Source organism: Ischnura elegans, chromosome 5 (genome assembly GCF_921293095.1).
Source record: "Ischnura elegans chromosome 5, ioIscEleg1.1, whole genome shotgun sequence".
NCBI lineage: Eukaryota > Metazoa > Arthropoda > Insecta > Odonata > Coenagrionidae > Ischnura > Ischnura elegans.
The window spans coordinates 111,252,304-111,279,404 of record NC_060250.1 but is presented as its reverse complement, the minus strand read 5'-3'; the positions used below and the strand labels follow the sequence as shown (position 1 = coordinate 111,279,404).

The window sequence follows — 27,101 nt, the reverse complement described above, 5'->3', positions numbered from 1 at the left end:
AGCATATTTTGTAAGACTTCAAGTACTAGCTGTATTATGTAACAAAAATTTTAATGAAGATTTCTCATGGTGTCCTCAGAAAAATAATAAAAATGCTTTGAACTTCAGAGCTGACTACAGATGTGACATGTTAAGATATTTTTCATGGGAGAGAAAATGGACAGAGAGAAAAGTTTGGGGTGAGACGTAATTGCTAAGACTCACCAGATCCTCCATCAATTGATGGGCCAAGCATATTGTGCACACGGTTGGCATACAGCACAAATGTTGGGTATGGAATATCATACTTTCGGGCAGACTGGGAAAGAGACAGGCCCTCCTTCAGCACTGAGAAAATAGCTTCAGCCATAGTTTCAGGTCTCCATGATTTCAGCGGTCCACGCTCACGGAACCGAAGGTTGTGCACGAGACTCTGGTTTGTATTCCAGCATTTCTGCCACATCGACTGTAGCTGATATTGGTAGCTATCTGTAATGAGAGATATATGAGTTACCACCTGTAATAAAATAATCTAGCAATTTAAATTGTGACATTAACATTGAATATTATACAAATAATTGATCTATGCCAAAAATATTAGTCTATGATGAAATTATAAGTACACAAGAATTATATTCTGTGTATATACAGAACTATTCTGAATTATAGGGTCTAATACAGAGTAGGATAATCATCAGAAGAGAGAAATGCACATCCTTCTTGGTGTTTACATTCTCACCAATAGAAATGGACTTCAGTGTTTTAAACCATAATGCAGAGGCGGGCAACCAAAATAGGCTACACATGACACAGAAATTGATATCATGTAATCTGTATAAAGAATAACTGTTAAAAAAATACTTTAGATTGTAAGGGTACCAAACAAGAAAATGAGGTGGTAGAGTATGTGGATGTAACATGTACTATGGGGTTAGGGGAGCAGTAAACTGTGACTGAGGGAAGAATATCACATAAATGGGAAAGGGTGGGAAGAGAACATGGTAAATGTATGGGGTGAAGAGTAATGGGACTTATTGTGAATTAAAGAGGGTATTTCACCATGGTAGAAGGGACAGATGGGATTGATGAGTGAATAAGTTTGTCTTCTTTCATAGTAATAGTAGAAATAATATTTTAGAGGAGCTTAGCCTATCTTACGCATGTTTAACTGACCATAGAATTATCTGTCAATATGTCGTTAACTAATCTCCACAGTCCCTTCCCAGCTATTTCTTACTTATTCTCCCTTTGTTGTCTTCCGCTGACTGTGTCCACAGCTGTTTTCATTCACTCTTAGATATGTACTAGGGTTGTGTTCACTGGAACAAAATTTTTACATTTTTCCACATAGTTTAGTTTACCGTAGCAAGGAATCAAATTACCCACATTAAAAACTTGCATTGTGGTGAGTTTCCTGGCATCCATACACATATCATCAGAATATGTGGCATCGTGTATGTATTTGGGATTTGAACTGGTGAATGGCAATTGAAGCATGACTAGATGAATAAATTTCTAACATGTACTTCATATTCTTGAAATAATATTTTCAAAATTGGTGGATTGCTGGTTGAAAATGACTGGATTATAGTAATTATAATCAAACAATCACAAGACAACTAGTAGTGCTCACAGAGTACATAATTGGATTTCCATGACGACTCCCATTAATCACCTGCAGAAATATGCCAAACGCTTTTCCAGCCTTTTAAAATTTTCTCTTGAGGATACAATAAGCCACCAATCAGCCTTCTAATCTACCTTCTCTCCCTATGGAAGTTCATTTTCCAGTGAGTTTGGTCCTTCATGTACGTAGCTTTTATCAGCATGTCCTCCATCTTTTGCACATTCCTCTTTAGCCTGAGAGCACATTATCATTTTATCTCTGGTACTAGTTGACTAGGTTTTCTTTTAAAGTGAGATTGGGTTGGTTGGCATCTGGATTATTGGCTTGTCATACCAAATATCTGCAGATTAAAATTCCGATTGAACAGGATATCCAAGTCATGGTCCCATTGGTGTCTTCTGTTAATGTACAGGATCACAAGCAGCTAATGTATTGGCCAGCAAGTAAGACCCCAAGTATTTCTGGATATAAATTTTGAAAAAGGCCTGGGAGTGATTGGCCTGAGAGAAGGATTATGCTGATGCTGGGTTTTACTCAGCCATATCTCCATTCCCCACATTAGTTATGAGAATATGCAGAGTTAAGAAACGACCTTAGCTGATAGATCAATTCTGTTTTTAGGATTGCTGTGACATAATAGTTGTTTTCGAGATGAAGTTCCTCCTCCTGCCATAGAGGTACATATCTCTAAGTCAAAGGAAATTATCACAGGGAATGGAGCATATATATCTTTGCCCTAAAATTTCCTTGAAGATAGGAGGAGAAACATTACTCGGAAAACAACAACTACGAGGCAGCAATCCAGATAGCAGAATGGAAGTCAACTGCTCGTCATGGAAATCTCAAAGCCAATTACCTTATCTATTAACATTCTCTTCTGATACTTTAATATCAACCTTCTTCACAGAGCCCATATTTCTTAAGGATTGACCTCACTTTTCATCTTCTAGTTTTTTCCTGGCAATTTTGCCAAAAGTTAAACCTCCTACCCATCATAAATTGGTCATGGTCAACACTAATATTCACTCGCATAACTCTTGCATTGGTCTTGATTCTCCTTTCCATCAAGAGTTCCCTTAGTTGAAATTTTACTTTTTCTCCAGGCATCTTCTACACGCATCACACATGGGAGTGTAGCTGAATTGACAACTGCATTCACTTCATTGCAAATTTTTTCTGGTTTTACAACTCAAATCTCATTTCCCTAGTCTCAACTGCTCCATTCATAGCATTGAAACCCTGAGATACGTTTGTATCCCATCATTTCCCGATGCAGTTCCTTCTGTTCCCAGATGTTCTTCTTCCACGTTTGCTGTTTTACCTGCCTCGTGTACTGAACTCTTGATTCTCAGATACTACGCTAAGGACCTTATGTTGGCTAAAGGACTACCATGTCTTCCTCTTCTGAATGGCTGGGAATAGGGTAGTAATTCAGTAACTACTGTAAAAATTAGCTTTCCATTCAGATTTGTCAACAGGATTTTCCTATTACGTTTATACTAACAGTATTTTGTCACTCTTCTTTCCTCTTCATCGAGCATGAATGCCATTCACCCAAAATTCCCACTCATAATTTATCATGCACCACATCGTTTTGCATTCATCACTCAAAATCTTATCTATGACAACCTATTTTGAATTTTCAACTCATTGAAAGTCTTTTCTGGCACATAGGTCTCTCTTTTTGCATAATTTAAAACTTCTCTTCATTCAAAAACACTAATTTACGTACATCATTTCTCATTCTCAACCCTGTGTCTGCAGACAGATTCAGTCTTGTCAGCAGTGTCATCAGGTTAAAAGATGTTCTCATGCTAAATTCTCATAAAGATAACCAAAACCCTTAGAGCATTCCTATTTTGTCAGCAATTCACTCATGTAGGGGAGGGTTATTGAATAAGATCAACAGCTCAACTTCAACTCAAATAAAGGTGTTTAAGAATAACGTAATATGAGGAATATGGAATTAGGGATAGAGGCTCTATATTGTGAAAAATTTGTTTCCTGGTGAGATAAATGTGCTCAATGATCATAAGATATGTTGGTTGCAGTTCACCAAGGATAAAATTGGAATCAAATTGGATTCATAGGAAATGAGCGGAAAATGAGTAAATTATGTGATTATTATCGATTCCCATCATAAATAAAGGGGAACATTAACATTAAAAGGATGATTTAAGTCTAAAGATAAGTTTAAAGTACAATAGCTTAACATCAAGTGATTAAACATTTATTGAATGAATTCGCATTACTTAAAATTGGCATAATTATTATTTGTTTGATATCTGCAGAGTCATAAGTAAAAAGTATTTAATATATTATGTGTCACGAAAATACTTAGATTTGTTAAATCTCAGTTTCCTGATTTTATAAATAAATTGTTTTAGATAGTAGTCCATAAAATAGATAAATTTTCTTTCAAGCAATTTTTATGGCTCTTTGCAGTATTTCCAGATCTTAAACACAATATTGATAAAGATTCATGCTTATACCATCACATTATTATTTTTGATGGGGGACGATGAAATTCAAGACTGACATGAAGACAGCCACTAAAAAGGGAAAAGTAAATCACCAGAATAATCTCACATCAGTTGATGAAACTCACTTTTATAAAGATTAATACAGCTAACACTTCAAAACAATTGATTAACAGGATAAATTAACCAGATCAAGGCTAAATATCAATCAATTCAGGATATAGTCTATTCTACCATCAAAAATTGCAGTTCCATTACCAGAAAATCTTACGCCTTAATTTTCAATCATTAGACTGGACCACAATTTGGCAGTATCCTCCATTTCCAGATAGATTATTATGAAACTTAAGTGATTTTGTGAACATTGATGGATTATGAAAAATTAGTGATTCTAATCTATTCTCAATGAAATTGCATATTTCAAAGTATATTATACGCAGGATAAAAAAGGGAAACTTTAAACTGATAAGAGGCAGCCAAAAAAAGGTAGCCAATAAACAAGTAGTTTTCAATGTAGTTAACTCTCATTAATAAATATCTCTCCCCTATGAGAAAGAGCAGATAGCAATAAAAATTCAAATTGTATAACATGAAGGAGCTAATAATGCCATAAATAAGCCAAATCAGAGTGATTTTAAGAGAATGAAGAGAAAATACACTTGTAATGAAAAAGGGATGCAAGCATTGCCGCATTCAGATCTTCACCAAAATTAAGTGAGACATCTCATGTGAATAAGGCAGATTTCAGTAGCTGCAAGTTTTCATACTTTTGCCAGCCATAACAAGTAAAAGTGACACAAAAATGGTGGGATGGTTCTTTAATTTTTTCCATCTAAGTTGACTTACTTACAGCTTCATGATCGCTCCTGTGCTGAAAATATCTGACACAATAATACAATTTAAAAATATTTATGAGGACTCATAACCTCTGCTTGACCAGTATTCTTTTTACTATGTATGCATTTAGAACTGAAGCTATCACTTTGAGTAGAGCTTTGTCAAGATCTGTTTGTATCTCAAATTTGAAAATTTTACCACAGTGTTTTCTCAAATGTAAATTTTTTAAATTTGAGATTCAAGAAATGTTGAAAATTTTCTTTTCATTTACCATGAAAATTTCTAAAACTTACAGATGATGATAACGTAAGTTTTAAACATGTGATTCGTGACAAAAAAGATAAATTATGACTGGTCAAGAGGGAGTGATGAGTTCTTTTAGAATGTACATGAAAATCACACAAGTCCTACCATCAAAGTGGCACACACATAGCAACCAAAGGATAGCCTGGTAAAAATATGCCAAGGAAATGTTAAAATGCATATAAAAAAGGTAATGGTTGTATGCAAAAGGCAAGAAATAGAGAAATTTTAATACAAGCACAAAGTTGGTTAGTGCTGAGATAAATCCATTAAAGAATAATTATTTTAAGGAAAATACATCATTATTACTATCTTATTGTTAGTATTAATTCAGGCGAAAAAAAACATGCATCATACTTGTAATATGTCTTCTGTCGCATTTATTGAGTGACTGATCTAAACTAGATGTGATGAAGGAGTTCAGGAGAGGGCGTTGCAGATGGTAGTTGCTCTCTAGGCTACCGCCAAGATTGTCTGTGCAAACAAGGAATTGATGAAGAAAAAAATGAGAAACAGTAATAAAGACACATGAAAAAACATTATCATAACAACAAACATCTGTGAAGGACAAGAAACGTCAAAAACATTTGTAATTATTTGAAAATTCATGAAAACATGCCCATTCAACATTCACCCTTATTTTGCTGTGGCCAAACTTGCAAAATAGAGAATGATATGATAAAAGAGAATTAATTGAGAAAGCTTATGTGATTAAAAGAGCAAGAACCAAAGATCAAAAATGTTGCTGGTAACAGTTGGGCAAACTTGACACTGATAAAATGACAAGAAAGAACATTAAAATCAGTTACCCGTAATTTGATAGGTAATTGATTTCTGATAGTCATAAATTTTAAACATGCTTTAACAATAAATAATTGTAATAGCTGCCAAAATACTTAGGCAAAATAGTAATATAAATATAAATTCCATCAGCAAAAAAATTGGAGACAATTTTAACTGGCACAAGATGGGACGTGAAAATGACCTGCAGTTAAATGAAAACGCATGGATTGCGAGCCAGGAAAATGAAAGTAACAAACTAACTTGAGAAATTCAAAGCTAATGAGTGTTTACCATAAGTCCATGGCAATACTATAATTAAAAATAGCCAAAAAGCAATTAGCTTCTCCAAGAATGATCAGGATGGTGGGAACCCTGCTTCCGTAGAACAAGATAGTCACCAGCTGGCTCTGACTTAAAAACATCTAATATTCTTTTGCAATGGACAGACCATATACAGAGTATTCCTAATTGATACTTTCTTACCAATTAAAGGAATGTGATGAAATGAAACTATCCTGAAAAAAGATGAATGAAAAAAAAACAAAATATGCAAGTGACTCATCCTCACATACATACATACATGCAACATTTAATAGATTAACTGTTGAATAAACAAAGAGAGAGAACCTAATCATGAGCGATATGACTTAAAATGCATTACTGAATTGGATGATTTCGGACCTGACTACATATAGGATTCTTATATTATAAAACCGTTCAATTTCCTTACTTATATCCAAGTGACTGAGACTCACTTCAGAAAAAAATCATTTCCTCCTAAAGTACCTTCAAATTTAATGCACAATACTTCTTAATTATTACTTGAGAATTTAATTACTGAAAATACATAATTAACATTCTAGCCCAAACCTCTATATTCTATATTTAACATAGGTATTAGCAGCTAACCATTCTGATATAATTTGCAATTACATTTTTCAACTTAACAAGAAACCCTACAACCAAAATCTTCCATTTTCTAAATAAGAGACGTAAATATGTTCTTTTTGGGAGATGACTTTTAAAATCATGTATGAGATATGCCAAATTATAAAAAAGAATGTATCTCCACCTTACAAGACAAAAAACAGAAATCCTATACATGACTCATGAGCTGATCCTAGCACATTATCTGGTCATCATTTTAAATACCTATTAATTGACATAAAGACTTCTTCAAAATAAGTTTGGATCTTGTTCTTTCAATTTGACCAACCGATTAGACATAAATTTCTGCATGATTTCCGAAATAAATAACTACAAAATTGGGCAACCTAATTGTATGACTAGCACCAAGTACTGCGGTAAAAATTTCTTCATCATGAGTGAAGAAGGGAAGGTATATCCGAGACAAAAGGGAAATATTGAGTAAGTATTTTTCTGAGGTTAAAAAAAGTATGCAAAATTAGTCATGAATCGATTTAAACTAAACACTTCAAAGGAAAAAAAAGAAAACATGCTAAACAAATACTACAGCCTTTTATAGAAATTCATTAACTGTAGCAAAATGAAATACGTATATAGGATAACTTACACTGCACAAAAAGAAAAATTTAGATAGCATAAATAAAAAAGAAACAAATCTATGTTCATAAAAGTTTTATTTTTAAGAATGATCATGACTCAAAATCACGGGAGTGACATTTGAATGGCTGATAGATGTTATTTAAAATGGAATGACAACTATTAAACATTTATTACATCATTTGGCACTTAATAGTAAAGTTCAGCTTGTGTTTGGTAAATTTCAGTTCATGAAATCTATTATATGAATATACTACGTTACATATAAGTAAAGACTTAACAAGTACAGATTTACTTTAAAAAATGCACAATTTCGGCATTTCTCAAATGTAAACCACAAGAGAACCTCTCAAAAAAACCCGCAATTACAAAAATAAACTGCAATCCCATATATTTTTGCCACAAAAGACAATAATCATTTGTAGGAGGACTGCAGTCTTAAAAAAATCATAAGAAAATTCTTTTTCTTCACCCCAGTCATTTTTATATTGGAAAATTGACCATCTGTTTGAGTATTTAGAGAAAGATTTTCACAATTTTTTTAAACACTTCTTCTAATTAAAAAATTTGGCAGGAAAATCCTAAAATCACAGTTAATTGTCACACTTTGTTGACCCCTGAATAAAAGGCGATGAAGATTACAAAAATTGTTGCCAAGAGTTAAAATAAATATGCCACACAAACAAATAATCCAGATGCAACCAAATAAAAAAAATAGAGAAATATTATTTAGACTATCAATGACAACATTTTGAAAAAAAATACATGCTAAATAACTTTTGTAGAGGATAAAGTTCACAAATAAAAAGAGACAAGCAGCAATATATTAAGACTACAGGAACAATTGTTTACCCACAATACATTAACTCACTCTTAACCTCTCTAAAAGAATGAATCCCCAAATCAAGAGGAAAGTATTAAGAAACTTAATGAAACTAGGTTTTAAAATAAGTCAGGAATAGTTGATACAAGCTGCCAATTTTTCTATTTCATTTCACTGAATTTTTTTGGGACACACCAAATAATTAAGGGACTCATTGTCATGATTGTACAAATCTCTAGCAGATGCATATTCCTCATGGCACATAAATGTCTATTTCTAGTAGTCACAGTGACAAAGAAGCACTACAATAGCTAGTCAACCGTTGCGATGATGATTGAACTTCTGCTAATGTTCAATACCAAAAACCCTTAAAATTCGTTAAATTTCAACAGTTACTGAGTAAGAAGGGATGAGCTGATTATGATGAGAATGACTGTTATGGTTCAGCAACTGCGGTACCAGCAACTAGGGCAAGGGGAAAGGAAACAAAAATCATGTGCTTCTGCAATATAAAACTTCCAACACATAACCTGCGCAAAGCAATACTAAGATATAATATTTACTATGAAATTGGAAATGTGACAAATGTCAATTTCTGGACCTCTTTGAATACATACTCAGGATATAAGGTACAATGTGAGAAGGCTACAAGGTGATTGCTGTAATTTAAATAGGGTCACTTATGAACGAGAACTCCTCCGTCTTGGCACAGTCAGGGATTTCTGGATTAGCATTTGGGTCATATAAAATAATATTTTCATAGTGTATATTGTCTTCGGTAAATATGTCTTGATGAATTAAATACACGATTCTTTCATCTGCCAAATTTCAAAGGAAAAGGATGGAAATACTACTATGATGATACTAGGCATGAAATTCTAACTGAAAAAAATTATTCTAATGGACCAGGATTTTAACCAGGATCTTCCAGTGGCTGGTCAGGTATGCTACCAGTTACACCTCAAAGACCACTTGGAGATCTGGATTTGCAATCGGGTCATTAAAAAAATATTTTAACAGTTCATATTGTTTTCGGTAAATACGACTAGCACCTGTCACATGACAGAGTGTGAATTCATTTGTTTATGCAATGCTACGGAATTAAATGATGACTTTTTAGTGCCTTAGTGTTGGATGACACTGAAAAGTCAGAATGATTTTAAAATTATTAAAGGGGAAAAATAGAGAAGTCATCCCATAAAGAGAGGAAGAGCGAGCTGAGATGGTAAAGAGTACTTTCCTCAAACTCAAATACCAATGATAAACTGACATCAAATACCATAATTTTTTAACAGAAGGATAAAGATATAATTCTAAAACTTGAACAATATTAAGCCAAACAATTAAAATCAAATTGTCCAACAAAAAGAAAATATCTGAAAACTACATCTGTACTAGACATAATTCACAACTTCAATATACATGCCACGTCCAAACAAGGCGATTGCAAAATGCCCAGAAAATGAACATAACAAGCTGAGAAACACCAACAATAATGTAGCACAAAGATTTATGGTAAAATTTTACCAGGTAATGTGATTCCTAAATCACAATTCCTGCATATATAAATTAGCACTCGACAATGATGCAATTCCAATTGAAGTCCACTACTATTTTGTTCCATGATTCAGAATTTTTAAAAAAGAAAAATAAAAAAAATGTTCACAACTATCACATTCCCACTCATTGACCCATCGTGAGCATATCTCTGCCTGAAACATGGCTTAGCATAACTGTCCTGACATATTACAGACGCAACACTCACTTCCAGGGTTGAATATATGGTCCACATAGTTGGTAAACATGCAAGATTTATGAAATCACTAACACTCATGATCATTCATGGAAGCATGGTGAGCATATCAATCACATTAAATGAGGGATCTTAAAGTATGAATAGTGTCTACTTAAAGTATGCAAACTGAACACTGGCATAAGTATGTTCCGACTTTGCATTTCCTGAGGTATTTATATGCAATTGGAATATCACTGAGGCAGGATAGCTTCCCAGAACTATTTCAAGGAAATTTTATCCCCCACCAATCTTGGCACTTAGATGCAAGTTAGAAATCTTGCATGAATTCACCCTACCACAGATGATGAGCCATGAAAATATTTTCTCTGAGAGTTCATAGGCACTAAAATTGCCTACTTGATAAATGGTAGACAATCAATTCATGGCAATATAAAGGCACCTACAAAATAAATGCTAACAGGAATGTTACACCAAAGAAGTAATGATGCATGTTTTAAAACTTGCAGCAGGAAACTGGAAGCTATACGAAGTGAATTTGAGCTTAGTGGTTGCATGAATATGCAGTAGCCACAATCACTTGGGGAAATACATTTTGTTCTCCAAATGGCACCTAGCAAAACTTGTATAACAAACTCAATAGAGTAAATTAATATCCATTAAAAGGAGTTTGAAAAACTATGAAAATATCAAAAAGTGCTCAAAGCTTGAGATACATGAATGTAGACCCTTGATGCAACTTCTGGATATCAACAGCCCCATGAATCCCATTTTACAATGACAAAAACAATCCAAATGATGAGCATTCTCTAAATTATGAGCATTTTATTATCGCAGATAAAAAAATTGCTGCCATTTTCACGGTGCAAAATATTCTGAGGAATTCTACACCATAGTGAGGAACTTTCTGAAAATAATTGACATATGACAATGCTAGTCCAGTTGCTCTCCATCTGCTGGAGGTGTAGAACTGGGATCAAAGTAAAGGGACACAATGCCATGTTTTTTACAGAAGGCCCACCACCATCGAAAACCAGAGAGACCAGTGAAATGGAAATCTGGGTCGCGCTCCTGCCTCAATTTTTCCACAAAACTAACCACTGCTGCCAGTGACTTTTTCGTCCTTCGGTTATAGGGCAGAATCGAAGTCTGACAACAATATTCTAAAACTGCCTTTTCCTCATCACTAGTTAGTCCTGCTTCTTCCAGCACCATCATTCGCTTTGACTTTCCAAGAATATTATCATACAAAGTTCCCTTAGGAATACCGAAACGAGCAGATGCCTGGGTGAATCGCATCTTCTGAGTGACTACGGCACGTATTGCTTCCTGAAGTTGATCTTGCGTCCAGGCGGGCGCTTTCAGTTTCCAGAGAGCTGGGCAATCTAAGAAACACAAAAACAAAAGAGGAACTAAAAAAAATCTACTGTCTATGAGGATAGAAAGTGAAATTAGAAGGGCTTAAGGAAAATCAACAATACAAAGTAATGTTTGGTATTTTTCTAGCAATGAAATAAAAATATGGTAGAGAAAAATTAGAGAAAGAAATAGCAGATAAAAAGATAATGAACTGAATGTAGTTGGAGATTCTTAGCCCTATCCTTATTCTTCTTTGCCAGCTGGATTTTTATCCTGGATATCTGATAGTATCACCCCATTTTTAAAAATTATTTTAGAATTCAAAATCTCCTCCACCAATTCTCTGGTTCAACCCCATTTACTTCAATCAAACAATACCTTATATGGTTAGAAATTTTATGCATTTCCATATGTTTGCTCTTGACTTCATTTAAACAGTTGTATACTCTTTAGATTAAATCCTACACAGACATTTCTAAATCACAATTCTCTCCCAGAGTTATCATTGGATGAATGAAGCCAGGTATGGCTCATAATTTTACTTCCAAGGGTAATTTTAGTTTCACTTTAAACGATTACAGTTGAAAACATTGAATTGCTGGGAATAATTTTGCATTCACATTATATTACTATATCACAACTTCAAGACACAATCAGCCAGATAATACATTTCACAAAAAATTCAGTTCCCTGATCTTACATACTCAAAAACACAGTGACCCCCAGTTATCACATTGGCCAGATCAAGGCGTAAAATAATAATTGAGTATAAATATAGAATACACATGCAACAAATTTTCAGGTAGACAGCCAATGCAAACTTACACTTCCCTGACTGAATATTTCAATGTGTAAAACATAAAACTAAGCTGAATAAAGCAAATATACAAATGAATAAATAAGTAAACAAACATCAATTAATGAGCAGAATGAACTACACATGTATTTGAACTTTATACTTGGTAGCACAAATATTACAGGAATGTTCAAAAAGCTAATAGATGCTGATATTTCTAGAAAATAAATATTTAAGAAAGTCAATTGCTTACATTGTGTAGATAGAATTACATGTAAAGCTACCAAAACCAAATAAAGGCACTTGAAAATTTTATTCACTAAATTCATAATGGTTTAATTTCTAGCTTCATAAAAACTTAAATTTGTATTTACTCTTTTAGATATCCAAAAAAGAAAATTGTAAGGTACCAATTATATAAAATTTCCAATGATCAATTCTGCTACACAAACAATTTAGAATAATTCACCAAGCTCTGTAAAATCAAGTCCAGTAATAGACATTAGCAAGATCATTAAAATTAAATCCAAATAATACAATTTAATAGTAATAAAACAAAACAGAAAAAAAGAGGATTAAAATATCAAGTACACACTTTATTACTAAACAAATTAATGTCACTTAACGTCAACAACACCCTAATCCTAATATTTATGTAGTAACAGAAATAAAGTTGGTAGTTGAACAGTAACCCTTTTCAACAGAAAAAATATTTTTTTCTTGTATTATCTGAACCACTATAAATTATCCCTACAGGTGACAAAGTATTTAGTTCGTTCTCTATGAGGACTTTCATACTCAGGCCCAATCTAAAAATTTTAAGCATGATAAAATCAAAGTATTTGTTTCACTTCACCACACATCCATTTAGAAGTACTTGAAATTGCCACAATATCAAATCCTAACCAGTAACACCACAAAACTATTGGCCACAGCACATGCTGTGTTATGATTCCAAAAATAACGTTAAAATGTTAGATGAGAAAATGGCAGGTCAAAGACAGAACACATTTCCGATGGACCACCATAAGGACGTTAGTAAGGAGAAGAATGTAAATAAAATTCTAAAGAAAACTCCTCTCAGGAATTTAAAATGCAGTGAGGGATGAAATTCACCAATTTTACCCAAAAAGAAGATGAAGGACTCACAGATAAATACTGATGAAGGGTAAAGGATGGATTACAACAAAAATCATAACATGACAGCTGATCTGTCACCAAAGACAATAAGAGATATAGGCTGTAATCAAAGGAGTTAGGATAGAGATTTCCGTACATATGCAATTAATTTTACCAGTGAATGAGAGAAACAAATATACAGGGAGAAAGGAATCATCTAATAATACACACAGAAAAACTATGCACACACACTTGGGGAATTAATAAAGCGAGCAAGTCAGAAGGCGAGCATTGAATAGAGAAAGTGGGTGCCATGTACAAATTTAACCCTTCCCTTTCCGAGGACTGAACTGCTGGAGGGAATTGGATGCACGGGGGGTGGGCTTTTGGAGGCAGCGAGGGGTATGGCATGAGAGTGGACAGAGGGAAATACAGCACGAGGGGTTCTTATGTCTTTCGGATAGGGACTCGTGGAAGGGAGGTGGGGGGGTCAGGTGAGGAGGGTGGCCTACCCGGTAGGATGGGGTCAAGGGGATGGACACTAAAATTGATTGGAGGCGGTGAGGCGCCATAAACAAAGTGCCACTGTGAGTTATGACCTCTTCCTTATCGCCACCTCGAGGGCGGACGGGGGCGAGCCGGCTCCTGGACGGGGCCGCGGTCGGCGCGGAGAGAGTGAAGGGGCGTAAAGAATAAGGCTCGAGTGCGAAAGGCTTGGATTGCGAGAATCACCCTTTGAAGAAGAAGAGAAAAAAAAACGAAAGAAACCAACGGCGAGGGAAACAAAAGAACGACCCTTTGGCGTCACGTAACCACGCGAAACGCGTGCGGGGGTTGGGATGGGACGCTGAGAGAGCTTTTTTTTGGGGGGGGATTTAGGGACAAGGGAAAAACGAAAATGGGGAACGTAATGAGGGGGAGGAAGATCTTTTTCGTGGGAATGGAGTGAGGGAGTTTATTTTTACGCTTGTTCGGGAGAGATTTAAAGAGGAAGGGGGAGGGGGCAAAGGGATCGGGGGTGGTGGGTTCTGGAGAGGAGGTGGAGGAATGGTTGGCGTCAAGTTCACGCACGCGAAAATCGGCGATGCAGCGCCAGAGGGTCAGAATTTAAGAAGACTGGCGTATGGCAGGGGTATAATGGGTGGGAGGTTGCACGTGTTCAGGATACTAGGAGGATGTTTGCAGATTCCTTGACAGGATACGTCAATCAGATTGACGCGAGAGGGAGGTCAAGGGTGCGAGAAAGATTCTAGTGTCGATGCTGTGTCGACTAGATGGAATTCCAACCCTTTCGTCGTCTCGGCATTACCTGAGGTTAAATGAATCACCGCTAATACATTATATGAAGACATTTATATATTTTCTCCATGAAAAAAATCTCAAGGAACTTGGATAACCATTTTTACCCAAACAATACACTGATTAGGGAGTGATTTAGACATAACCTCTCGAAGGTTATCCTTCAATTAGCATGCTTCTTCATGAGAAATTATAAAGCCATATTCTATAAAATTTCTATGCAAAAAACTATGGGCAATTTTTAGAAGAATTAAAATACAATTTCATACGATCATATTTTGCTCCTCAGAGAAAATCACAATTTTTAATGCACCCTTTGCTTTTCCTTGGGATTACTATTACAGAATAACCATTATGAATCCATGAGGAATTTAAAATTCTCAGGAGAGGGTACTGACTTAGGGAAATAAGAATAAATCTCTACGCACTACTAACTACGCACTACTGACTAAGTAGTTATCCAATTTTTGTGCAAACTTTTTCCAAGAACGCAAACAGAAAAAAACAGGGACAACCTTTTAAGATTTTGTTTTGAAATTTCAAGTGGCAGTATATATACGCGCATTTATCAAGATAAAAACACCTCAAACGGTCTAGCGCATACAAAACGAAGCCCTAAGAATGTGTGAGATAAGTATGAAATAAGAATTGATATTAAAAATAGTGGATTTAATCCCCACCAAATATTCCATCAACGGTATCGCTTGTTCAATCGATTTTTGGGGATATGTATTCAACCTGGATGGAGGCGTTAGCCTTACCTCCCTTCCTACTTGAGCGCATCGGCTACTTAAACATACATTCACACGGAGAAAAGGCACACTAGAGACACAATACATACAAGCATATGCGAGACACTAAAAATGCAATGAAAGATGACGTAAGAGGGTGAATAAACGGAGGAGAAAATAAAAAGATGATGAGGCAGCAACGATGTTGCTTGTATACACGAGTGCGCTTGCTTGGACAAGGGCACTACAACGTATTTTTTTTAAGGGATAGGGGAAGGGATACAAGGTGATAAAGGATTCGGAGGGAGAAGTGAGGGTGCGAAAGATTCACCCAAACCCCTAACCTCGACCCCGAAAACACGACAGTTTTTTTTCTGTCTTTCATCCCGATAAATTTCACGTTCACTCCAAAGTCGGAGTTCATGAAGGTTTTTCGGTCCCTTTCGAGAACTTACCCGTGATGGAGGATGTAGAGGCACCGAGCCATGCGTGGGAAGTCTCCAAGAGCTTTGCCTGCAGGGGAAGAGAAAGAGAGAACAAAACGTCAGTCAGCGAAACAAATCACGAACAAAAAGGCTAGAGGCTAAAATACGCATCACGAAAAATATAAAATAAATGTGAAAGGGTAATGCGGCGGATTTCATTTTTTGACTGTTCGAAAAAAAATGGTCACCAAACACAGATGCACAGACATACACACGCAAGTTGGAGAACGAAATTCTGGCCAAATGTTTGGGTCTACCGACATGCCAATCACGGGTGTCAAACTCACGTGAGCTCTAGGGCGATGCGGTACTCTGGAGCTTTGACAGTCGGGACCTTACGGGCAATCGGAACGAACAGCGCTTTGCATGCACACAGATGCCTTAGCAGTGCTCGAATATAAATGGGCTAGGCCAAATTGTAAATTTTTAGTTTGTAAGACACACAAGAGAAATGAATTTCAAAAGCCAAGGGGACAGGTCCATACTAAAGCGAATTCGAATAGCTAAGGTTTTCCCGCGTTTAGATGGATATAGTAATAGCCCTTGCTCGTGTGAAGTCCACACTTTATGCACACTTTAGAACTGTGACACGGGAAATCGAATATATTTGTTTTATATCTTTACTCTTTATCATCCCAGAAAAGGATAAGGTCCAGTTATACCAACGTTTTATTTACTGTGCTTGAATCGCCTGACTGCAAAATTCAGCGTTTCCGTGGTACATGAGAAAGGGTAATCAAAAATAAGCAAGAACTAATTTGATGAAACTTTGAAACGTGAAAATATTATCATCTCATAAAGTCACTTCACAATGGAGATCTTAAAAAATAGTTTGAAGAAAATTTCAAAAATCATCATGAGATTACGAACTACATAGCAAGAGAAAATTCTTCACGAAAACTGTAAAACAGATTTAAAACTAATATTTTTAAGTCTAGTAAACCTACGGAAGATTTAGATCGTTTAAATAGATCGTCTTCACTGAGAAAACGTACCAAAATCAAAGGGAAACTCATTCAGTGTTTCATCCTTTTCCGGAACTATGCACGAACGATACGTCAAGCGCTGTTCATATCTGAGATTCGGCCATAGAATCATCACCAGCAATCTTCCAGCGAGGAAAGCAACACGCCGTTTCGCATTACGAAGCTAAGGCGTCTAAATCAGGTCGAACTCCCTCCAACCATTCTTCCACTCCCCTCTATAAACCATTCCACTGAAATATCCATCCGGCCTTCCGAAACAAGCTAACCGTTGCCCACGTTCACGTAATACGTTCCAGGATCCTTCAAACCTCCACTTCTCTCTCCTCCACTCCTCCGGAGAACTCGAATCAGTCGTCTCGAAAAACGCGAGTTAAATATTCAAAACGCACTGCTTACGATTCCCACACCCTGAGCACTGAAACAAAAAAAAAACAACAAAAATAAACGAAAACACTTGCGAAAAAAATAAACAAAAAATCTTTCCCTTCGAGTTGCACCCGTATGAATTCGCTTCACCTAACCCCCACAATATTTCGCCCCCATTCCACTCATTTAAAAAGGAAAAAAAAAGATAACCACCCCCACTAACTACTCACCAACACTTCCTGCTCGCTTTTTTTCCCTATTTTACACATGAACATCCACGCGAAAAAATATAGAAAAAGCACGATGATGATAATAAAATGAAAAAAAAAGAATGATTCAACTTCCCCCTTCTCGTGCATTTCCCCCACCGTCCCTCAATTTTCTTTAAAGCTATGGGACAATGCAAAGCTCGCCCCCTCGACCGGAAACAATGGGAGAGACGCGCGCGCGAAGCATTATGGGAACTCGCGAAGAGGAAGGGAAGGGAGGAGGGGGAGAAAAAATAACAATATGAAGAAGAGAAGCGCTGGGTTGAGAGATGTGGAGATGTGTGTTTTCCAGCGACGAGCACAAAATGAGGTGGGAAGATACTTAATTATTTAAAAAGGGGGATTTGTTATTTTAATGACACTTTTACGCCCGCTTTGAGCGGAAAAGAAATAAAAAAACACACAAACAACGGTGCATATATAAAAGAGGGGAGGAAGTAACGCGACAATTTCCTTCAGTTTTTCTTTTCTTTATTTTTTTAATAAGTTGACGTTAAAAGGCGTCACACGACAGCGTCACTAGCTGGAGTACTGCAGGATCTCAAGAATGCAGTAATTTGTCATTCGGTCGCATCCTTGTTTGCACGGCTTCAATGCATGATTTAAAGCCCGCATGACGTGTCCGAGTGCCTGAAAGCACCACGCAGAACGCTTACATTAGACCTAGGAGAAAGCAGAAGAGGAGAAAATGAGAAGCAGCCGCTCCATTCTACCAAGGAGTTCAAACACTCATGTAATTCTTAGACCATTATTTGGCTCTAAAGAAATCTTTGCCTAACCTTTAAAATAGTGGAGATTATTACCAGCGGTGATTTCAAAAGTTACACATAGACACATACACACATAGGTGAACCTACAAATAATTTTTTTCTGCCAGAGGTAATTTCAAAATCCATATAAACTTAACTCTTCAAGTACCTTAAATTTTAATTCCAGTCGTCAACTTGGAGGGAAGTGTTTCAAGGAAATACGTCAATGCATAAAAGCATTGTAAACGTATTTTAGCAGAGATATAGCTTAAATTAACGCCTAGTTCTTGCGCACGTTTCTACGTAAGCAAAATAATTGGCTAACATGGAAAGAACTCTCATCATGAAGTCACTAGAATAATGAGTTATATAAATTGAATACAGAAAGAATTTTATTGGCCAAAACAGTGATGCATCACAATATTTCCTCCTTCAGTCAAACGGATTCGATATTTTCTAGTAACCGTCGGTATACTTTGGAAAACCCTCGGTAGAATAGTTATTAAGTAGGCACTATATTGAAATTTATTAGAATATTTTTAGAATAGAAATATATTTAAGTATGTAGACGCTGTTATCAAAGAGAATGCATTTTTATACAGGCATATAACAATATATCCCAGGTTAAGCTTTTGGACATAACCAAATAAAATTTTCTAATGTAAGGACGAGGTGGACTAGGGAAATAAACTGGCCCCCTACCCTTAATGCAAGATGGCTGCATGATAAAAATGCCTGTGGCTAAGTCAGGGGTGACCTCAACCGTCGCATATCAAAACCAACCTTCGGATGGAATCGTGAGTAAGCGATATTGTATATATTATAGTATTCTACCGATTAAGGTAGGTTTGCATGGAGTATTCAAGAAGTGAAGGAGCCTCCCTTTCCTTCAAGCACTGCCTTCTTTAATTCAGTGTAAGGTCTACTCCTTTTCAATCTATCTAAAAATCCTATTCTTTTCCTTCCCCTCCCTCGTTTCCCTAACATTCTACCCTCTAACACCATTTTCAACATCCCCTCCCCGCTAAGTACTCCCTCCTTCCATACCTTCTGTCTCCTCCGTATCTCATCTAAAAACTGCCTCTCCTCGCCAACCATATCCAGCACTTCGTCGTTCCTTTTCCTCTCCGTCCATTTATTAAAAATAAATAGCATAAATCAAAATATTTATTGCAAAAGCCGATCGATATTAATATTTTCGAGTTCTAAACGAAATTGTTGCCTTAGGGCCAGTTTCCGCAGTATAAATACCGGAATTCTCATAGAAATGGCACGCCAGAGCTCTCTGGATGCGAGTTACGTAGCGCTCTCGAGCTCACTCGTTCCGTCAATTGGAGACCAGCTGTGCGGCCGTCGCTCGCACGCACTGAATCAGCCACACCATCCCACTGCCCGGCTTACGATAATAAACCATCAATTAGCGCAATAAGAAGAGCACTTCGAGGGCAAACAGAGGAGCGATGACAGCACTAGAAAGATATGCTCGCCCCACGTAATTTATGTATCAATTCCAGGAACTCCTCGAGGTCAACAGAAATTTCACGGATAAAAATTACATTCCATCACGTGCAATTCATTTGATCCCGACTAAAAGAACAACATCTATGAAGGATGAACACTGTAATAATATTTATAAGAACATTTTCGTGGAAAGAAGACGCTATTTTTTCACCGTACTCGAGAATTCCATGATTATTATTACAGTAAATTAACACTTAAGATAGAAGAAGGGATCTCTAAAATAAGGTTATCTAAGAAATATGGCCCAGAAATCAATTAATCCTGCTCAGCCTATGTACAAACTCATCCATAAACCCAGGTCTCCTCCAACCCTTTCCCCATATACATAACATCCTTTTCCGTATTGCGAAATTCAGCATCATGTCTACAAATGGTTCATCCACACCATCTTCTTTTAATCTCAGTCAGTATTTTTCTCCCCCGCCACATCAAAAGCGACCTCATTTTCGCATCTACACGCTTGTGTGTAATCAGCTTAAAAACGGCAAACCAAGAATAACAAAACAATGTCAACACCCTAAAATACTAAATGATCGTAGTTTTTCCCGGCGAATCGAATGAATAAAATCTTCTCGGGTTAAGCACCGGGTCAGGCTTTTTGGCCTCAAAAAGCCTGACCCGGTGCTTAACCCGAGAAGATTTTATTCACCCTAAAATACTGTTTGATGAGACCATTTTGTCCCGTTGAAAATGAACGATGGTGTGTAATTCAAGCATGTAGAACGCAGAGGGGTTGCATGAGTAGCCACTGGGTAAATATGAATAACAAATAACACAACAAAGGCCTACAACAAAGATAGAGTGCAACAGAAAAGAAAAAAAAACTTCAGCAAGAATGACGATTTCAGCATACATCTACTGGTAATTTGCTAACGGAATGAGAAAAACGTAGTATTTGACAAATAGCATAACTTCATTCGCTAAACTCAAGCGCATCGATTTATAGAGCATTGTCACGAACCTTGACACGATCAGTAGCATCAAGTACATAATGAAGCCCAAATCAGCGAAACGTATTTCGGTCGCTTAATAAATTAATTATTGATATATTAAAATTTATTAAAATATTAAATATAATGTATTAAAATATTTGGACCATATTATTTCACACAATAGTGAATTTCACCAAGGCTGGCCTAAAATGGAAAAAATAAATGTAAGTCCTTGCTCAAGATAACTGACAAATGGTTGGGGTTCTAACACCCTCCAACTCACGTCAATTTGACTGCAGCGGGGCACAGAATAATTTGTAATCGAAATCCGCTCCGTGCTACATTAAGGAGATTCGCTAAAGTTAGATTCACGGCTTGCCTACAGCGCTCCGTTAATTGTCCCCGAATGTGACGGGCACCTAACGAGATCGAGCCCACCACACATCACGTGCAATACGCGATAACCAAACGCTGTGCATGCGACTCTTAACGATATTTCCTCCTCAGCGTTCACACTCTGGATTGATTGTCTCGAACGGGGGCGGAGGCACCGAAAAACGAAGCGCGGTTGACGAAAGATCGGTGCCGATTCGTCGAGGAAGGTGAAACATGGGGATGGGAGGCATTAATAGCAAACGAGGGTGCACCTTTCTGACGCCTTCAGAAGTCGACAAATGGAGGAAGCCGGGGTATTAGCGACGGAAAAAGGAGGGGCCAATTAAATACACAGCCAGCGAGGATTTATCGAAAGAGGGCATTACGCCTAAGGGAAGACGGCAAGGGTGGCTAGGAAGGAGAACTCTTTGAGAGGCAAAATGAGAGATACTGCAGGGAGGTAGGAGTAGGCGAACATGGGGGAATTTGGGCAACCATGTTTATAAGGTGACGAGGGGGTGACAATTCAAGGCATGGGGGATCAGGTGGGAGGGTGCGAGTGGAAGGGGGGGGGGGGGCGAGAGAGAGGGTTAAAATGTCATCACGAGTTCCTCCACCCCCGGGCCAGAAACATGTGAATAATAAGAGTGCGTGCAGGGGAGGTAATTCTTTTTTTTTTAGAAACCGGACGGAGACGAGCGTACGTACATCCGAGAAAGGAATATTTCAACCTCCCCGAGTATTCTCGCCAATCCGAGCCACTGCGCCGTCGCCCACCTTCTTCAACCCCCGAAAAGAGGGCAGGGGGATAGCGCAGAGAACATTTTAACATCCTTGAAAGCAAATAATAAGTCCTCTCAACAACTCATTGCACGCTGAACTCACTCCTACGCCTTATAGATGCATATTTATGCATGAAACATATGCATACACCATAATCTTCTCTTTATTGAGTTACCACACACCCATATCATATGATTTCTCACAAATTTTCAGCAAGTAAGGTTCTTTACGAGAGTAAATTTCACTATAAGGTGGCCTGTAAGATGTTAAACACATACTTAAATGTACGCAATGAAAGTTCGTCATGAGTTATGGAGCTTAATTAACACCGAGAACAATTTATAAGCAATACACATCATGCCAGAGAAGAAAAATTCCAACGCGATGCGTGAAGGCGTAAGAATTATTGCCGTGTAAAATATCCTTTGGAAGGTCATTGTAAAGGAACGCCACGAAATCTGACCCCAATGACTTTCGTCAAGAGCGTTGCTGGGATTAGATCCTATTGGAATCTTTCCTTCGCTTTTTAGGAGCCATATTCGGTTTGGCACGCATAGGAAAGCGTCACTATCCCAGGTTTTTCTCGACGGAATCGCACCACATCCCTCACGGCACTAAATGAAATGAAAATAATACATCTAAACCGAAAAAATACATAAAGAAGGGGAGGAAAACACATGATTTTTATATTTGGGAGAGAGAGACAGAGAGAACGGAAGGTAAATATTAAGAGGTGAGGAAACGCAGAGGAAAGAGGAGGTAAAGGAAGGCTCGAAGGGAATGCAGCGATAATGAGATGGGGAAAATATAAGGATGCACGAGGTTTGAGGGTGGGAGGGAAATGAAGGGGTGGAAGGGTCACGTGACACGTCAGGTGAGTGGGAGGGACGGAAGAGAGGGTGGGAAGTGGGAAGGCAGCAGAAGGGAAGAAAAGGAGGAAGGAGCGTAAGCGTGCAGCGTGCACGGGAAATGGCGCGAATGCAGCGAAGGAAGGAGTAGCGGAGGGCACAGAAGGGTTGAAAAGCATTACAATATGCATACGTGCACACACGAATTAAAATATTTTTTTTCGTCGTTTCCGATCGCGAGGGGTGAGGATGGGACGTGGAAATAAAACACGAGGGACGGTGGGGGGGGGGGGGGGAACAAGACGAAAATATATGGGCGATGGGGAGAGGGGAAAAAAACACTTACACGAAAAAAAATGAAGAGACAAGATGGATGCACATGCAGGATGAGGCGTGACGTCACATTTTAAGAATGCATGTCGCGGTGTTTGTAAGTCTTGAGTGAAGGGAGAGAAAGGACGGGAGGAGAAAAAAACGAGAGTGAAGGGAAGAAGGAAAACAATGACATACACGTAGGAAGCCCGAACCAAAATGGAGTGGGAAGATAGAGGGTGAAGAGAGAATGGAAAGGGAGAGAGGAGCAAAAATATGAGGAAAAAGATAGAAGGGGGTGGAAAAAAATATGAGGAGAGGAAGACGATAAAACTGAATAAATAAATGAAGAATATCCAGAGACGGGCGTCGCCCATAGTTTTTTCGAGGGCCAAGGAAGAGGGGTGGGGGAAGGCCGGGGGTTGGGAGAGGAGGGGAAGTAGTAGGGTGGAGTGGTGGGGGATAAAGGGAGGGTAAGCCTGGAAGGGAAGGGGTTTGGACGAGAAAAAGGGTTATTTCGATAATCAGTGATTGACGATCGAGCTTGGACTAATAGGGAGAGAGAGGAGGGGCCGAATTTTATTTCGTCCTCGTTCACCCCTTCCTTCGGTTTTACGGCGCCTACCCCAAGAGGCACAAAACTCCAGTCGAAAAAAAAGGCAGTCACAAACATTTTCGGAGGCTATTGATCACCCTAGATACGTACGACTCAGGTAAATAGGTTCGGGAGCTTTTCATCTTTTTATTTCGGCTCGGTAGTGAGAAGAGAAACTTGGCCGTTTACCAATCGTTAGGGTGAAGAGGGAATAATGTAAACACAGCGCCAGGACAAGTCCGCATCCTTCACATTGCTTTCGCCCGGAAGAGAGACAGTGAGCATTGCGCACCATGAGAAACTTGAAAATTAATTCGTTCGGGATTAGCGAATCCTGAGTTTCCGCTTCAGAATACGAAATCTAGTAGAAGGAAAGGAAAAATCCATCTCCATTTTCGGAGGAAGAGTCATTGCTAATTCAGCAAATTCCAGAGAGAGATATTTTCATGCTTTCTAGTGCCTGACCACTCAAACTTCACTCCTAAACCAAAATATCATTCTCACCATTATCTCTAGCCTTCAACTGCCCGTGAATTCTCACGCTCAAAAATTCTTTACGTATGCAGCTGCATGAGGTCTGAACTTCAAACCCTGGTGAAGTCATAAGACATGGTGGAATAAATCTTCGCGCTGGATAAATATCTTAGACACCCCCAACGACAATCCTCGCGGTGCAAGGTCTCCCAGGGAGAGGAACTGCCCCCTACCCAGAATGTGCGCATTTAACACTCCAGTGGCTTAGTCTGGGTTTACCCTCACCAAAAAAAGGAATTTCAGGGTAGAAACATATGGTACTCAATTAGGATGAGTAATCGAATAATTATGATGGTAACCCTGTAGAAACCCCCAAACGACAATCTTCATGGTGCGAGACCACCCAGAGAAAGGAAATGCCCTCCTACCCTGAATTTGTGTTATTTAAACTTCTGTGGCTTAATCTGGGTAGAGCTCTACCTTCACTTTTTAAAAGAAATTCTGGGTTGAAACCTAGAATACTCAAAAGACAAAAGAATTAATGAGGGTGAGAAATGATCCAGAGTGGATCCAATTTACTCTAGATAAAATGGTAATTTTGTTCGTACCCCTTACACAGCTGGGAGATTACCCACCTTCCCCCTGCCCCACGCGCCCCCTTGTCTCTATCCTGGATCCGCCACTGATCTAAACAGAAATAAAATCATTTAAATGGGGATGAAAATAGAATATTTACACAGGACGAGTACAATGGCAAGAAATGCCATCTTAATAAAACGCATCAGCCCCTCTTACCCCCCCCCCCCCCCCCCCGAAAAGTAGCTTAACGGAAACAACAGCAACTAAAGTGCATTCAACTAGATGAAAAACAAAAAAAGTAAGGGCAAGAGGAGTTGAGAGGAGGTGGGAGAAGTCACACTTTCGCTCACTCTTGAGAGACACTTTCCTCCGCCTCCCTGAATGAAAGGGGAGTGGGCAAAGTGCATCTTGAGTGCGCCGGGGGAGGGAAAGAGGATGATGCGGGCGAAAGTCAAGTTGGGGCGTCGGAGGCGAGAGAGAGAGAGAGAGAGAAAGGGAGATTGGCGCACGCTAAACCACTGCCACCGGCGAAACAGACGAAATGGGTTCCAGGCAGGGCGAAATGCAAAAATTGGGTTTAGACCGCTACAATTCCTACAGGGACATACCCCTCACAGGGTTAAAAATCGAGTAACATTATATTAAATGTAATAGAACTTTTTCATGGCAAGAATGGGAAAGAAAGGGCTTGGATGAAAAAAAAAACTGGAAAAGTTTATGGATGTGAAAGAGAGGAAATGCTTTGCTGTGAATAGATTATGGGCTCCAGTAGGAGGGAATGCAAAAGTTGGATTTGGACCACAAAAATCACTAAGTGGACACAGCCTACAGAAGGCCCGGTTACAAATTCGAGTGTTATTATATTAAATTTAAAACACCAGTTGTATCGCAAGGACGGAAAAGAAAGGCATTGGGTAAAATAAATGGAAAAGTTAAAAGTCAATTACGGATGTGAAAGAAAGGAAATGCTTAGGTTCGAATAGATTGTGGACGAAGTAAGTGGAGAAATGCTTCAAACCATCTATAGATTGTTTGTCAGTGATGATGAGAATGAGATCGGTTATGGTAGCTTTATTTATTTAAGTAATTGGTCACATACAGCATTTTTGCCAATTTATAGGGACGCAGTAACAAACCTAATTAATTTGCATAGAAGATAACAAAACTTCACCCCTTCCCCATTCTTACGTTGTATTTCCTTCCGAGATAGGCGTAAAACATATTTATCTTCCATCAATCCATGAACCATTCTCTCGTCTTCCCTCTTTCCTCCTTATTCTTTTGCCACCTCTCCTCCGACTAGAAGACCATCCAAACCTTCTGTTGCCATGTCTATCGACGGCAGCAGTTACATCGATTGTAACTCTCAGGGTTATTTTCCTGTTCGCCCTTTTAACCTTTTATATTCTCCTCTACACCAATATTCCGAATGCCTCCAGCCAACCACGTAAATCATTTTCACGTAAAAGAAAATTGGAAAATAATTATACGATGCAGACGACGATCTTTCCCCACTACACCAGAGAATTTTAGCAGTAATTTGTGATAAAACTGATATAGGGAGGTGCTCTTAATTTTAGACGAAATTAGTCGAATCACACTTCTCTGAAATCTGAGCTAAACGATGGTCAAATCATGAATCACATAAGTGGTGTGAAAAAGAGAGGTATTTAGTTATCAAATGAAAGCATTTCTAAAACAAGTTGGTAAATTAAATTTATTTCGGATACCGTCCTCACGCGCCCACACTTATTTAAGAAGAAAGGACGAGGGGAGATAGGAGTGAATGACAGGAGAAGGAAGAAATAGCTTGGGAAGCCTTATACGTTATGTGCTTTTATTCTTCGCTTCCACCACCCTCGCAACCCTCCTCCTTCGCCGGGAGCGGAGTGCAGTGCATTTCACACGCAACCCACCCACGTGAAAACACAAAAAAACAACTCCACTCCCTCGAAGAAGAAATAAGAATATAAAGCACGAATAAAGGAGAAGCATTCGACCTCGGCACGGTGAGCGGGAGCTTCGGTGACTGGAGGCGGGGAGGAGGGGTAGGGCGAGAGGTGTGACCTCTGTGCCGGGGGCCACACCCACCCACCCACCCCCGTCCCCTGCACCTATATCCTCCTCACCCTGCCGACACCTCCCGCGGGGGCCATCATTAAAAGTGAAACCCCCTTCTCCGTGTGGGGAGCTCGGATTGAAAATAAAAAGACGAGGCGAAAAAAATATCGAAGTAAAACACGCTTGGTAAAGATTAGGACAAAATTAGCGGAAAAGACTCGAGTACTATGACTAAATAGGAAAAAATAAACTTCTGCGAAAAAAACTATGAAAAAATTATATGAGGCGACGGATTTTATGATAATGAAAAAAATTAGAAACAAATGATCAAACACTCCAATAAGTATAAAACT

The 27,101-nt window shown here is 38.2% G+C and overlaps 1 protein-coding gene across 1 annotated transcript in view; it reads right to left on the bottom strand.

Moving 5' to 3' along the window:
* LOC124159764 (protein bric-a-brac 1-like) overlaps positions 1–27,101 on the bottom strand; it is an 80,362-nt gene that overhangs the window by 10,473 nt on the left and 42,788 nt on the right. The window contains exons 2-4 of the mRNA XM_046535678.1: positions 15,869–15,926; positions 5,584–5,700; positions 205–468 (exon numbers count right to left, since the gene is read on the bottom strand). Of these exons, the coding sequence (XP_046391634.1) occupies positions 205–468; positions 5,584–5,700; positions 15,869–15,926 (439 nt within the window). The remainder of the gene's footprint in view (positions 1–204; positions 469–5,583; positions 5,701–15,868; positions 15,927–27,101) is intronic.